At 37.8% G+C, this 13968-nt stretch overlaps 1 protein-coding gene across 1 annotated transcript; it reads right to left on the bottom strand.

The window, feature by feature from the left end:
- Window positions 1-6994: 6994 nt before the first annotated feature.
- On the bottom strand, window positions 6995-12707 carry LOC146639296 (adhesion G protein-coupled receptor G2-like). The gene is made up of 11 exons (XM_085351163.1): window positions 12624-12707; window positions 12112-12225; window positions 11333-11458; window positions 10533-10578; window positions 10279-10373; window positions 10069-10184; window positions 9501-9769; window positions 9336-9420; window positions 8984-9113; window positions 7713-7869; window positions 6995-7089 (listed from the first exon to the last, which is right to left on the bottom strand). Exons 1-11 carry the CDS (start codon window positions 12705-12707, stop codon window positions 6995-6997), a joined length of 1317 nt encoding a protein of 438 aa, XP_085207289.1.
- Window positions 12708-13968: the final 1261 nt, after the last annotated feature.

The raw sequence follows: 13968 nt of genomic DNA, 5'->3' as shown, positions 1-13968 counted from the left end.
TCTGTAGTTTACATATTTACTTTTACCAATATCTAAAAACAAGTGAGAAAATTAGGAAATAGGGGATTTTCAGTCGCACCTAACCTCTGGAACCCATATTGAATAAAGATCTCTATAATTAGATTTATTTTTCTTATATCTTAAAACTGAAAGCGGCTAAAAACAAGAAGTTCATCAGGAACAACTTACCAGAAGAACAGCAAACGGTGTAGTATGGTCACAATAGCACGCAATGTCCTGTTCATCTGATTGGTTGAAGCTTTGAGTCTCACATCCATCAGTTTTCCAGGGTGAGCCTAAAAAATAAGTAAAACTTCGTTCTTTGTACTTGAACAGTTTCCTATTTTAAGTGCAGTAATCTATACATCCGTGCCTTTTCATTACTGCTTTCTTAACTTCACTTAAGCATATGCAAAATTTTTAAAAGGCAAGAGATAGAATGTGGGGCAGGCCGCCAGTCCATCACAGGCCTAACTGAGGATGCACATCCACAGATGTGGATCCACACATCCACATCTAGAGACGAAATACAATACAATACAACTTTTGTATAGTACATTTAAAACCAGAGATACACCAAAGTGCTTCACAAAATCCAATAAAACAGTAGCAAAATACAAAAGCAGATAAGCTAGCAGGTGGGAGGCATTGATTAACCAAGCATACAAGTACGCAGATAAGCAAGTAAGACTTAAAGATAAAATTGATAAAACAATATAAGCAAAAGAGGAAAATGGGAGGGCAAGAAAGTACACTTAAAAGGCATGCTCTAGGAAGCCGGGAAGGCTAAACTAAAAAGGTGGGTTTTCAATCGAGACTTGAAGGTCTGGCTTTAGTCAGACGAGCGAATAGCATGAGGGAGGTTGTTCCAGAGGTTAGGTGCGACTGAAGCGAAGGCACGGTCACCTCTGGTTTTCAGCTGTGACCTAGGATGCACCAAGAGAAATTGGTCAGATGATCTCAGTGTTCTACTGGGAATATACACACTGAGGAGATCAATAAAGTAGCTAGGTGCGATATCATTTACGGCTTTAGAGGTGAGCAGTAGGATTTTGAAATCAATGTGGTATTTAATTGGAAGCCAGTGGAAGCCAGAGAGAATTGGGGTGATAAACTCAAGCCTACCAGTACCAGTTAGAAGGCGAGCCGCGGCATTTTGGGCGAGTTTCAATCTATGAAGCAGGGCAGAACGGTGTGTTTGTAGTAGAAATGAGTGTAGTAGAAATGAGTGTACAAAGAGGTTAGAGTACTGAATAGAAACACCCCCCTCCCCAGGAAGAACATGCAGAAATAAAACAGGAAGCTCTCAACAAAAGATTAGATTAGAGGTTACAACGACTGCATCAAAATACAGTTATGCTTGTCTCTGCAGCAATGTTGCACTGTGTCTATTACACTACATGTCCTAATTCACGTACAAAGATCCATTTACTTACACCAAACTACAGGAGTTTTAAAACACCATGTTTATAAAGCCAATATAGCGTAAATAAATCAAGCCAGTAGTTAAAGATTCCCCAAATTGTCAGTTAACAAATAATTAGGTAAAAAAATATTAATGTGTCCAATCTCATTACTTTGGTGTTCATCTTGAAGTAACCAATAAAACTGATATATACTTACCATTTTCATCAAATTCATCAAAATAGTGACAGACTAACTGTGAGTCATTCTGTAAAATTAGAAAAATGTTAATAATGCAAAGTCAATTAAGCTTCTTAAACAGAATAAAACTAGTAAAAGAAAAGTTCTATAAAACTTATGATGATGATGAAATCAAGTCACATCTTTTTTCCCCTTTTTATGAGCCAGAACATTTAGTGTTGCACAATTTAGTGGTTCAGTGTATGATTAGGCAACAGACACCGAGATTATCAGACACAGTGATCTCAGTTGCTCCCTTAATCACAAGGAGGAACTGCATGTTTGATCTGACAGACTGTTATGCTAGATGCCTTTACTGCCACAGCATCAAAGGGACTTTTGACATGTTGGACAAATATGTAAACCATTACACCGTGGAACCATAATCCGATTACAAATTTTCAATAACTAAAAGAATAAACATTTCCGTACAAACAGACTTACATCCAGTTGACCTTTGTCTGTTTTAACTCTAAAGGTCATCTTGATTGGAGAAGCCAGATTTCTGAGGCGCTCTTCCCCCAGCACCTCTATCCTGAGAACCACTGATAAAATCTTTTCCTGATCAAACTAACAAAGGAATGTACAGTAAGAGAGGAAATAAAGACCATTATTATATGGTATAAATACAAATGTTTTATGTACATAATTTGTTTTAAATGGGGATAATGCTCATGACTGAGAATATAAAAAAGTTCATCAAAACATATTGAAATAGTATAAAAGATTTAGGATATACTTGGAAATGGTCGTGATACATGAAGCTGACCAAGCCAATAATCCTCTTCTCCTCTGGGATGGTCTTTAGAGCATCGACAGGCAGCCAAATCTTAGGGATGAATGAATGGTTCTGAGGGTGCAGCTAACAGTGGATGGGGAAAAAAAGTCCATTTATATCCTTCTGCAGAACAATTTAAGGGTAGTTTTAATGAAGCATACAGTATAAGTAACTAGATCAAAGACAATACTTTTAAACAACCACTGTCATGCTATCTGAGTCCATATTATTCCCTTGTGTTTTTCATCAACATCTGGCTTGTGTACCTGGGGAGCTTCTATTTCCACTATGGAATTCACTGGGGCCTTGCTGATGTTGATCACATTCAGAGACAAGTACTGCTGGTTGTAGGTACTGGACAATGCAGCCTCAGTCTGGGTGTTATTTATGAGGGTATGGATGGCCTTTCTTTCTTCACTGCAGAAATAAAATCCACATGTTTGCAAATGAAAGAACATCTTCTGCAATCAGATTTATACATTTGCATTAAATGAACTAGCATTTGGCAACCACAAATGCTAGTGTGACGTGAAGGCACGAAAATTTGTGCCAAGGTGACCCGACTGTCATTAAGATGTCTCAGTCTGACCCAAATTGATGGATCAACCATCCTGTGAGCAATTTTGGTCACAGGGCTAAAGATTAACAGTACTAAAGGGAAAAAATAGAACAAAGGAAAAAAAGACAAATACATGTGCCTACTCAACAGCATGTGCAGGAGTGCCTGCTGCAGGACTCCTACTTACTTTATAAAGGTCCACTTGAGTTTTTGATTATTATTGAAGAGGTTCAAACACGAGTTTCTTATGTTGAAGAGTGTTATCAAGTTTTTCTGTTTATAATCCAGTGAATCAATCAGTCGCAAGATGGAACTGTTCAGGCATGGGTACAGGTAGCAAGTGTGATCTGGAAAAGAGACACGAAAGAGATTAAGAAAAAGAGAGGACAAGTGGGAATGGCTGTGAATCAGCAGTTCGGCAGAACAATTTCTATCCTAATCAGACTAGATTTCAGCACACTTACATTTTCCCAGTTGATAAATTGTTCCATTTTCAGGTGTTGTTTCAGGCTTAACATCCAAGCAGTAAGACGTACCATTGAACCATGCCTTTTCTCCAGGGATGCATAGAAAGACGCAGGAAGTCTGACAGTGCATCTGACAGTCCACCGTACTTTGATGTTCAGTGATGTTTGCATTAGTTCCATTAATTTCAGTGGTGTAAGTAGAAATGGTGAGGCACACTGTGCACAGACACAGAAGACAAAAAAAAGATGTAACTCACATAAACTTACACATATTCAGTCAGGGTTAAGTTAAGAGCAACTATTCCAGAGAGACCAAGTAGTACACATATAGTGCTGTGAAAAAGTTTAAGCCCCCTCCCTGATTTCACAGTTTTTTTCATTTTTCAAGATTCAAAGTGTTTATTGTCACGTGTCCAAAGGGGGGGAAAAGGCATTTCTCTGTGCAATGAATTTTTTTCTTTGCTGTCCACCCTCAGATGCCGGTTAATATAGACAACAGAAATAGAACAGATAAAATACAAATAGTACAAAAGTACAGAAAAGGAGACAAAATATTGAAGTGTGAAACAGAGATGTGTGCAAAAGAGCTATAGCTTAATATGCAGCCTGATGTGCAAAACATTATTATTACTGGTCAAAAATAGGTCAGCTGTTCAAGAGTCTGATGGCAATGGGGAAGAAAGAGTTGTTGAGTATAGATGTTCTGGATATCAGACTTCTGAACCTCCATGCCAATGGCAGAAGTGTGAACAGCCCGTGTTGGGGGTGTGGGGGGTCTTTGGGGATGGAGGCAGCTCTCCTCTGGGCTCTGCGATGGTAAGTGCTCTGCAGTGACAGCAGTGATCTTCCAAGCAGTTGTTATCACTCTCTGCAGGTGTTTGCGGTCCATGGCAGTAGTGCTGCTGTACCATGCAGTGATGCAGCTTGTCAGTGTGCTCTCCACAATGCAGCTGCAGAACCTGCTGAGGATCTTGGCCGACATACCAAATTTTCCAGGTCCAGGTGAGGTCCTCAAAGATGTAGACGCTCAGGTACCTAAAGCTGCTCACCCTCTCCACTTCAAGGCCCCGGATAAACAACAGCTGGTGAGGCCAACAGAGGCTGGTGAGCGGCTGGTCACACCTAATGTGACCATATGTGAGAGGAGGCACATAGATTGATTGGTAAATAAGAGTATCGCTTTTATGCTCAGTTCTCCTTTTACCACAACAGATTGATACAGCATCCACATCATTGCAGCTGCAGCCCCAATCTGTCTCTCAATCTCCCGCTCCAATTTACTCATCAGTTCTGCAAAGAAAAAGGGCCAAAATTCCTCCACAGAGATGTGAAAAAACTGTTGCCAGTTAGAACAAATTTCCAGGCAAGTTATAGCAAAAACTGTAAATAGAGCTTGATTGCAGTTCTTGCTCCCTCTAAATCTCCTAGAACTTTAATGTTTTACATAGGAACAAGTAGTACAGCATCACAGCAACAGTCGCCACAAGGTGCTATATATTGTAAGATTATAAAATAATAGAATTTTTCTGAATCGTGTGTTACAAATTATCTTTGTGGTTGGTATAACAGCTTCATGTAAACATGAGGTCTTATACACGACAAGGCAGAAAAAATGGAAGAAAATATAAAATATGAGGTAAATTTAAAAAAATATTCCACAGAAATAAGTGGTGAGAACCAGAATTTTAAATCCAATTTGTATTTGTGTTATTTTTTGAAGACTGCACAAAAATGTTAGATAAATAAATAGATACATAAATAAATAATAAATAAATATAAATTCCAATAGTGAGCAAACAAAACAGACATTCATACCTTGGTCAGCCAGTGATTCGTGCAGCAGTAGCAAAAGAAGTACGGTCAACATTATTTATCCTGTGAATATGTGGAATAAATTTAAAACAAAATATAAAACAAAATGAATGTGTTTCAGAGAGTTTCAATCGGCTTTATTTAAAATCCATGTCAATAAACATTCACATATGAGGAAGGTAGTAGGAAGTAAGCTCGAATATGCATATTGGAAAGCATGTACTGATAACAATAATGCACTTGTCTGACTGTCTTCAAGTCCTTTAAAAAACATACAAATGTTATACCCTCAAGTTCTCTCTCATTTTAAGTATCCATTGACCATTTTGAGCATTTTCTGACCCTTTGCAAGTAATTTCTGAAGGTTGATGCCAATCACTGGGGAAATAATTGCTAAAGCCTCAGTCATACAGGTGTAGCCAAATGTCAATGATCTATTTTTTTCCCTCAAGACCAGCTATAGTGATCCTGTGAAAAGTGCAACACAAACTAGAAATTGGGACCATTTGCATTCATAGTAAAAGTTGCAGCTTTTGAAAGATTTTAGCTACTGTCCAAGGGTCAGTCTTCTCCATTCCTGGTTTGCATTGCAGTCTTTCAAGATTTAGTAATGCTTGACTAGTAGTTAGCAAGTGTTTGCCGAAATACATTACAAAACTAATAAAGATGTTAAGCATTTTTTCTAGCTAAAATTCACTTTTGAATGTATGTCTTTTTTGCATTTGATACAAAGCACACAAAGAAATAAATAATGAGAAAATAAAGAAAGACTTACCTTAACATTCAGTCAACATCTCTGAGGTGAGCACGATGGACCAGACAGTCACCAGTAATCTGCCTGAGTGACTATGTGTTTAATGTTTAAGAGGCGCTTCTGTGTGGTCTTTGGGAGGTATTTGTTTTAGGCAAATGTTCTTTATGGGGGCAATAATATGACTGCAGTTCTAAAAACTATTTTCAGTGGAGTTTGGAGTCTGACATCAGTCTTTTCTAAACTAGGTCTGTTAATAGAAATATTATGAAATATAACAAACAAGCAAAGCAAAAAAAATATCATTTTTTTATTATTCACACTGACACTGTAGCTTTTATAAGTTAGCAATGCATTGAGCATGTTCAGATGTACAAACTGGCACAGAAAAGTTCAAAACATAAAATAACTAACACAATTTCTAATAATCTCAAAGCTGGATTATAAGGAAACATGCCGTAAATTCACAATGGTGTAATCAACATAACTATATCAAAATGTCTCAAAGCACTAAACCAGTGGAGGGTGAACTGCATTTAAAAGCAAGATCTGCTCTGTGTGCAATCGAAAAAAAAGAGGACAGGTGACTTCAAGGGAAAAATATCAATAATCGATGATTGTCCTCTTGACAATCCAGTCGGACATGGAATCTAGTCATTCTAGATTCTCTTCAGTATGGCAACTTTTACTCTCAAAAGCTTAAATAGGATGCTGTCATCCTATTTAAGCTTTATTTTGGAATGATAACCCCTTTTCCACAAAGATTTATATAAACAAGAAAATTTCAAATAAAGCAGCAGAACTGTCAAAATCTTCATACTATTACATTTATTTTCATCATTTAGAATCAGCTCCTGCCAGTTATGGTAAATTGCCGGGCATATAAAATCCAGAAGTAAAACAAAATCGTTACTGTCAGATTTCAGCATTATGTTGCACATTTCACCAGCACACCTTTTGGTATTTTTCCAGTTGTCTTTAATCTAGTTGCTTTTACTACGTGTTTCAATGCTCGTCTGTTTAGCAGAGTTTTGGGACTTTCTCACTGACATCACAAACCACAGGAAGATGAAGAAACCTGTGTGGCACAAAGAAGAGTGTGTTAGGCAAAGGATCAGAGTGAGTCCAGGAAGTGTGAGGAGTGTGCAATTAATTCAAATAAACTGATAAGTCAACTGTGTTAGGTTACTGTTCATTTATACACACGAAAAGTCAAAATCTACTGCATACAATAATGTATTTCGAAGTAATGTCTATGAAATGGATAGCATGTGCACTTTAACAAGTGGCCTTGTTGGAAAATTTTGTTCAGTTTCAAACAAACAAGCTTTATTCATCACATACACAATCATACACAGAACAACATGCAATAATAACACTGATAATAATACTACTACTAATAATACATTTTACTTGGAAGCGCCTTTCAAGACACCCAAGGACACTTTACAATAAAATAGAACACAGCCTGGGAGCATAGCAGCTAAAAGCTCTGCTTCCCATGGTGGTGAGACGGGAAGAATTAAATGTTTTTGTGTCCGAGTTGCAGACAGGCTGCAGATGTAGCTGCGCCATTCCAGGGCTTGGTTTTCAATATGGGTGGTCTAGCCAGGACCCTTACTGGATACTGGGTGGGAATCAATAAGCTAATCCTCATTATTCCCTTTGACAGAAACACACATAGCAGTAGACTGTACAGACCTTGCAATGAGTTCAGGATGCAGAAGAGGTAGAGGCTAGGAGTGGTCAGCTGTCCAAATGAGAAGAAAGCCAGGCCCCAGGTAAGGCCAAGCAGTGCGCAGACTCCCAACAAGCGACAAATACTTTTGATGACTTTGGTATGGATAATCTGCCCAAGCTGATTTACCAGAATGAAACATGACACAGCAGGTTAAAAAAAACACAGATGACCACAAAATGTTTTCAAAATTGCTTGTGTTCTCCAGATGCACTTGTTCATTTATAGAGTCTGATTTTAATAGAAATGTTTTAAGCTTTAAAAACACATTTTAAAATATTACCAGTAAATAACTTTCTTCAGAATATTTAAAATTAGACAACCATTCCAATAACTTGGTTCACAATGGCAGGAATAGGTCAGAATTGTTCCCGGTCCGCGTTGGACCCAGGGCTGTCATTTTAGCACCAATTTTGTTCATAATTTCTATGGACAGGCATAGCCAAGTGCTGGAAGGCTTTCACATGGGTGATCTCAGAATTTCATCTGTGCTTTTCACAGATAATATGGTTCTGTTGGCTTTATCGGGTGGTGGCCTCTAGCTTGCACTGGAGTGGTTCATAACCAAGTGTGAAGCAGTAGGAATGAGAATCAGTAGCTCCAAGTCTGAGGCCATGCCCCTCAACCTGGAGTGCCCACCCTGGGTTACAGATGAGATAATTAGTGAAGTAAAGAAGTTATATTATATTTCGAGTTCTTGTTTTCAATTGAGAATTGTGGGACAGTCGACAGATGGATTAGTGCTGCAGCAGTAGTGATGCGGGCGCTGTACCGGCTCGTCATTGTAAAAAGAGAGCTGAGCGTAAAAGAAAAGCACTCAGTTTACTGGTCGAACTACATCCTTTCCCTCGCCTACGGTCATGAGCTCTGGGTAGTGACTGAAAGAGATCACAGATTCAAATGGCAGAAATGAGCTTTCTAAGTTTTTTCTCAGGGTGGCTGGTCTCTCCCTTAGACATAGGGTGAGGAGCTTAGCCATTTGGGAGGGGCTCAGTGTAAAGCTGCTACTCCTCCACATGGAAAGGAGCCAGTTATGGTGATAGGGGAATCTGACAGGATGCCTCCTGGGTGTTCCAGGCATGTCCCACCTGGAGGAGGTCCCGGGCAGATCCATTTTAAATTGAAAAATGAGGAATAATGTTGGCAAGACCAGTTGGTCTGGGGTTTCCAAGGGACAGGCTGACATGGAGGATTTAGAAATGAAGTAATTTAAAGATTTTTTTGACAAATTTACCTTTTTTTTTTGTCCAACAGAGAAAACACGTTTGACTGTCACTGCAAACATTAACATGTTAAAGAGAAACACAAAGGGGAACAGTCCCGTTGTAGTCACCATTTTCACCATTTGATTGTTTATAAAGCATCTAAAGAGAAAGAACAGAAACAGATGATAATTTAATGTCTCACACTGAAAAGCCAGAAAAGCATTCTGTAACAGAAATGTAGGACATGCAGTGTATTTTAAACAAATTAGACACATTTTCCTCCCTGACATGCAAATACATAGAAATTTTGATGCACATGCAAATCACCTTATAAATGTGAAGTAAGGTTAGATTTTACATGCATGCAAATTTGTTTCTTACACTGCAGTTTCAGGGGAGATAGAGATGTAGCCATAAAACTCTCTGTCTATGATCACCACCAATGACACAATGACTGCAGGAACACCTGAAACACACAAACTGATCAGTCAGACAAAGGTTTGCAGACTGGTGAAGACAACTTCCTGTTTAAAGTGCTCCACTTACCCCATCCCACCACACAGACTTTGAGCAGGTATCTGCTGACATAGGTGTCAAAAACTTTTACAAAGAGAAGGTAGAGGTGGAATCCCTCCAAGGCCATCCAGCTGAAAGCAGCCAGCAGGGAGTAGTGAAGGGCAAGAGCCATGTAAAAACAAAGCCATGTGGTGGACTCTGCTGCCACCATGTGACTGGGCAGGAAGTGCAGATTGAGGAGAATCAGAGCAATTACAAGGTTAATGTGGACCTTCATAGAGATATCTTCTCTGAGTTTTCTGTCAGAGAGGGGAGAAGGTATCTGTGGTAAGTGATAACTTTTGTGTAAAGTTAATGGTCATATCATGTTTGTAGGGAAATTAAGTGGAAGAATAAAAAAAATACTTGATGAGAGAAATGAAATAAAAAAGAAAAGAGAAGGAATGTAAGAGAGGATGACTGCATTCCTTTTTAAATTAATGAAAAGAAGAAGACCAGCAAAAAGGTAAAAGGAAAGGGGAGCAGAAACTAAAGATACTGATACTGATTCCACATATTGAAGATGTGAAAGGGGGGATGATGAAGGTGGGAATAATACCTATTTGTGATGAAGAGCAATACAGCAATGACCAGGGCACAAAGTGAAAGACTACAGCCAGTTATAGTAATGTATGATAAAATCTTCTGGTCTTTAAGTGAGATGGAAGTACATACCTGAGGAGAATACATACACATTGTTACAGTTAGAGATGTAGCATGGATAAATGGTTTTAAAGCCCCTTTTTATCATGAAAAAGGTAAATTCTACCATGATCACAGCAAAGTATGTGAAGTGGTCACAGGAACAGGTAACATTACCCTGACCACGTGTCCACAGGGTAAGGCAGCCCTCCTTACTGAAATCTGGTAAGTCAAACAAACAGGACCATTATGCATGAGTTGCTGTGATAGCTGAATGACATCACCACAAATTCCTGATGCTGAGTGAAACCACAATTGAGAAATACAAACACAAACAATGTATTATAGATTACTATTGAATAGTGACGCTTGGTTACTTACTCTTTGCTGTGAAATTTAAAAACTGGCAGGATGGCTCTTGGGTTTCCTATGGCACAAAAAATATTGTGTGTTTATATATGCGTGTCTGTTCATGCGTTCATTTAGGCATGGTCAAGAAAAGTACTTAAAGTAAGAAAGTGAACAGTAGCTCTTTGGAGAATATGTTTCTACCACCTGTGTTTATGGAAACCCAACTGAACCTTGTGCTATGATAATGTAATAATAAAACAATATTAGTAGATGGGAATAAAAACTTCATTCAGTCTCTATTTAATGCAGTTCTAATGAAAAACCAGGGTCCACTTGCAAGGTGTCCTTACTGAAGTCGTTGGTGAGTGCATATCTTTTTTCTAACATTTATATCCCCCCAAAAATTGCTTCTGTTCATCTGAATGTAACATTTTCAGTGGTACAAACGTTTCATCATTCATCAAAGTGACTTCTTCAGCCCAGATTGAAGAAGGTTTCCCGAACGTTACGAAGAGAACATTCTCATAAGGAAAAAACCAGCACCGCTGACCAAAAACGGGCTGTGAGGTTTGTTTCTTGATCACTAATATGCAAATTGCGATGACCATTGATCAGTATCCACTGATCAGTGGCCATGAGCACCATTCATACAGCTTTGGGGAATAGCTGCAATCACAGCATTGTGAGATGGCGATCATTTTACATCTTATGCAATACAGCATACATACATGTGTTTTAACAACTAATAAACCTGATATGTTGTTTTAACAATGATATAAAGGTATAGAAAGTAAGACTGGAGTAAAATATTGAATTACATCAGGAGTTACATTTATTGTTGTGGTGAAATTCATGGTGATGTTGAAGCGCTCTTGTAGTCCTGATATTTTCTTGCCCTGCACACTTAGGCCAACCAGTCGTTGATCATAAACTTCATGGAAGGTTCCAACCATGCTCTGCAATACAACACAAGTTCATCAAGTTGGCTTGTAGAAAGTTTTTCTTTACTTGCTTTGCTGTCTACCATTTCTCCCCTCTTTTCTCTATCAGTCTGTCTGTGTTTGTGGACATATTCTGTTTTTTGTGCAACATTAATTGTAAATAAACTCATTGTACTAAACCTGCAAGTCGTGTCTATGTAGTTTGATAAGTTGTCTTTTAGTAGATTTATTAGCTTGCTAAAGTTAAATAAAAAAATTGCAACAAAAGTGCTGATCCAATATTCAGAATTTTTTAATAAATTGACTTTTATTCATTCAATTTGATGTGGTTTGTTCTCATGTGGTTAAAAGAAAGTAAAGGTGCTATATGGTGGAGTTTTTTCCCCCCTAATCAGTGTATTTGGATGTATAGGAGAACTGCAAACATGAGCTATAAACTAAACCACATTAAAAGATAATTCCAGTTTTAAAACTAATCATGTTCAAAAACCAAGTAAGGCAATACCAAAAACGCTAATGTAAGTTAATATTAACATTATATTTTTGCTAAAAAATCTTACTGGCCAAACCAAAGTAAGTGGGAGTTTAAATTTACATAGTAAGTATACATGGGTAGGACTATTTGCTCATGTCTTTTTTATAATACATAACAAAGTATAGTCTCTCACGCTGGCTGTTTCAGCAAACTTAAGCATGGAAAAGATAATCTTGTTCCCCCCTCCTCCAACTTCTCTTGGTAGTCGAACGTGTACTCTCCTGTTGGCGACTGGCGTCAATCCTGCCTATATTATTGAAAGATAGAGAAGCATTGCATGTGAATACTTCAGCTGAGAGTGATGAGATCGATTTTTAGGTTGTGTTTACATGACAAACAGTGACCTGACAGTCATGCTAGAGGAAAAGGTGGATTATCCGAACATTTATTAAATTATTATTATTTTATAATTATTATTTATTAAAAATTATTAAATTCATTCTAACAAAATTTCATGGCAATGTATCTGTGATACGATGATGTGAAGATTTTTGCTAAAAATTATTCTGCACAACAAAGGCATTAGAGCTGCACAAGAACAATGTTAATTGGGCTTAATACAAAATCATGGATCAACATATTATGTATTATGTCAAAATCATTATATTTTATTATGTGTATTATGTATTCTTTTTTCTTTCATACCTCACTGTCACTGGCGAAAATTTCAAGGTTGTCAGAGGTACGATTGGGTTTGAACAGGAGAACAACTAAATCAGGGAAATGCATTGATATGGCCCCTTCCACTTTTGTTTGCTCAAGAATATTTTCTAGGATTTCCAATGTTCTTGTAGGGAGAGGGGGAGATAAAGAAGAAAATATTAACATGAATCCTTTGTATTTGCATCTTTTGAGTATTTACGCATCACAGAATACGTATCTTGAACGTGATTTTAATCTTAATTCTCAGCGAATTCTTTACGTTTGGCTGTGATATACATGCTTGATCAAAGACTAAGAAATCAGTCATAAACAAACAGAAACAGAAATATTCAGACAAGCATAAATATGACCAAAAAATGTAAACATTTACTTAATGGGGTCTTCTTTGGTGCCATTTTGCACAGGGTTCCACACATTCTGAAAACAGCAGCTAGCTGTTAAAGGAATAAAGAAAACATATCATACTAAGCTTAAAAGGTCAATTAAAGGTACCACATATTCAATGGTATTAAAGATTCAGTTCACAAAAAAAATTGTTTATTCTACCATCATTTTATGCCACAGATTATATAAAAAAGTGATTTGCAAAAAATATCAGAGAGAAGATATTGAAAGCTTTTAATTTACGAAAAAAATTTAGGATCATACACAATTTTCTACATGTGTCATCGCTACATGTTCTAGATTTTCAAAAGGTTCAAATCACCACTTAGTGAACAATCAGTTCTTCAGAAAAATGACATCATGATTCTATGATTCCCACGATCCCTTGGGCCTCTGTATGAGTTTAGTAGTAGGGTCTAACGTTTTTTGTCTTTGGATTTCTCTGATCAATTAAACATTTAAAATTATAATATGTAACTTTATTACTTTATTTTCTTACCCATTAATACCTGTCACGGCCAGGGGAATCAGCGTCCAGCTGATCAGAGGTTTTTTCTATCTTTCTTTCCAAACGTCCACTCTCTCTCTCTCACCTCTTCTCTATCGCCGGGGCGGAACTCTTTGTAGGTTCACGCCCTCGGCCCACGCTCTCGGTGAGAGGAAACACCTGAGCCTAATCAGGGTGGCATGCATTTAAGCCAGGAGGTGACTGCTGTTCTTCGCTGGATTGTTGTCTGCCACGCGTTAATGAAAGTGAAGTCTACAGCTAAGCTAAGTCAAGTGTTTGAAAGTGAACTGTGTAACTCAGGGGTCCCCAATCCCAGTCCACGAGGGCCGGTGTCCCTGCAGGTTTTAGATGAGTCCTTGATCCATCACAGCTGATTTAAATGGATAAATTACCTTCTCAACATGTCTTGAAATTCTCCAGAGGCCTGGTAATGAA

This window comes from Diplotaxodon limnothrissa, linkage group LG1 (genome assembly GCF_057381915.1).
Source record: "Diplotaxodon limnothrissa isolate DT_005_m linkage group LG1, D_limnothrissa_male_GT1.1, whole genome shotgun sequence".
NCBI classification, from domain to species: domain Eukaryota; kingdom Metazoa; phylum Chordata; class Actinopteri; order Cichliformes; family Cichlidae; genus Diplotaxodon; species Diplotaxodon limnothrissa.
This window is presented reverse-complemented; position numbering and strand designations above follow the sequence as displayed.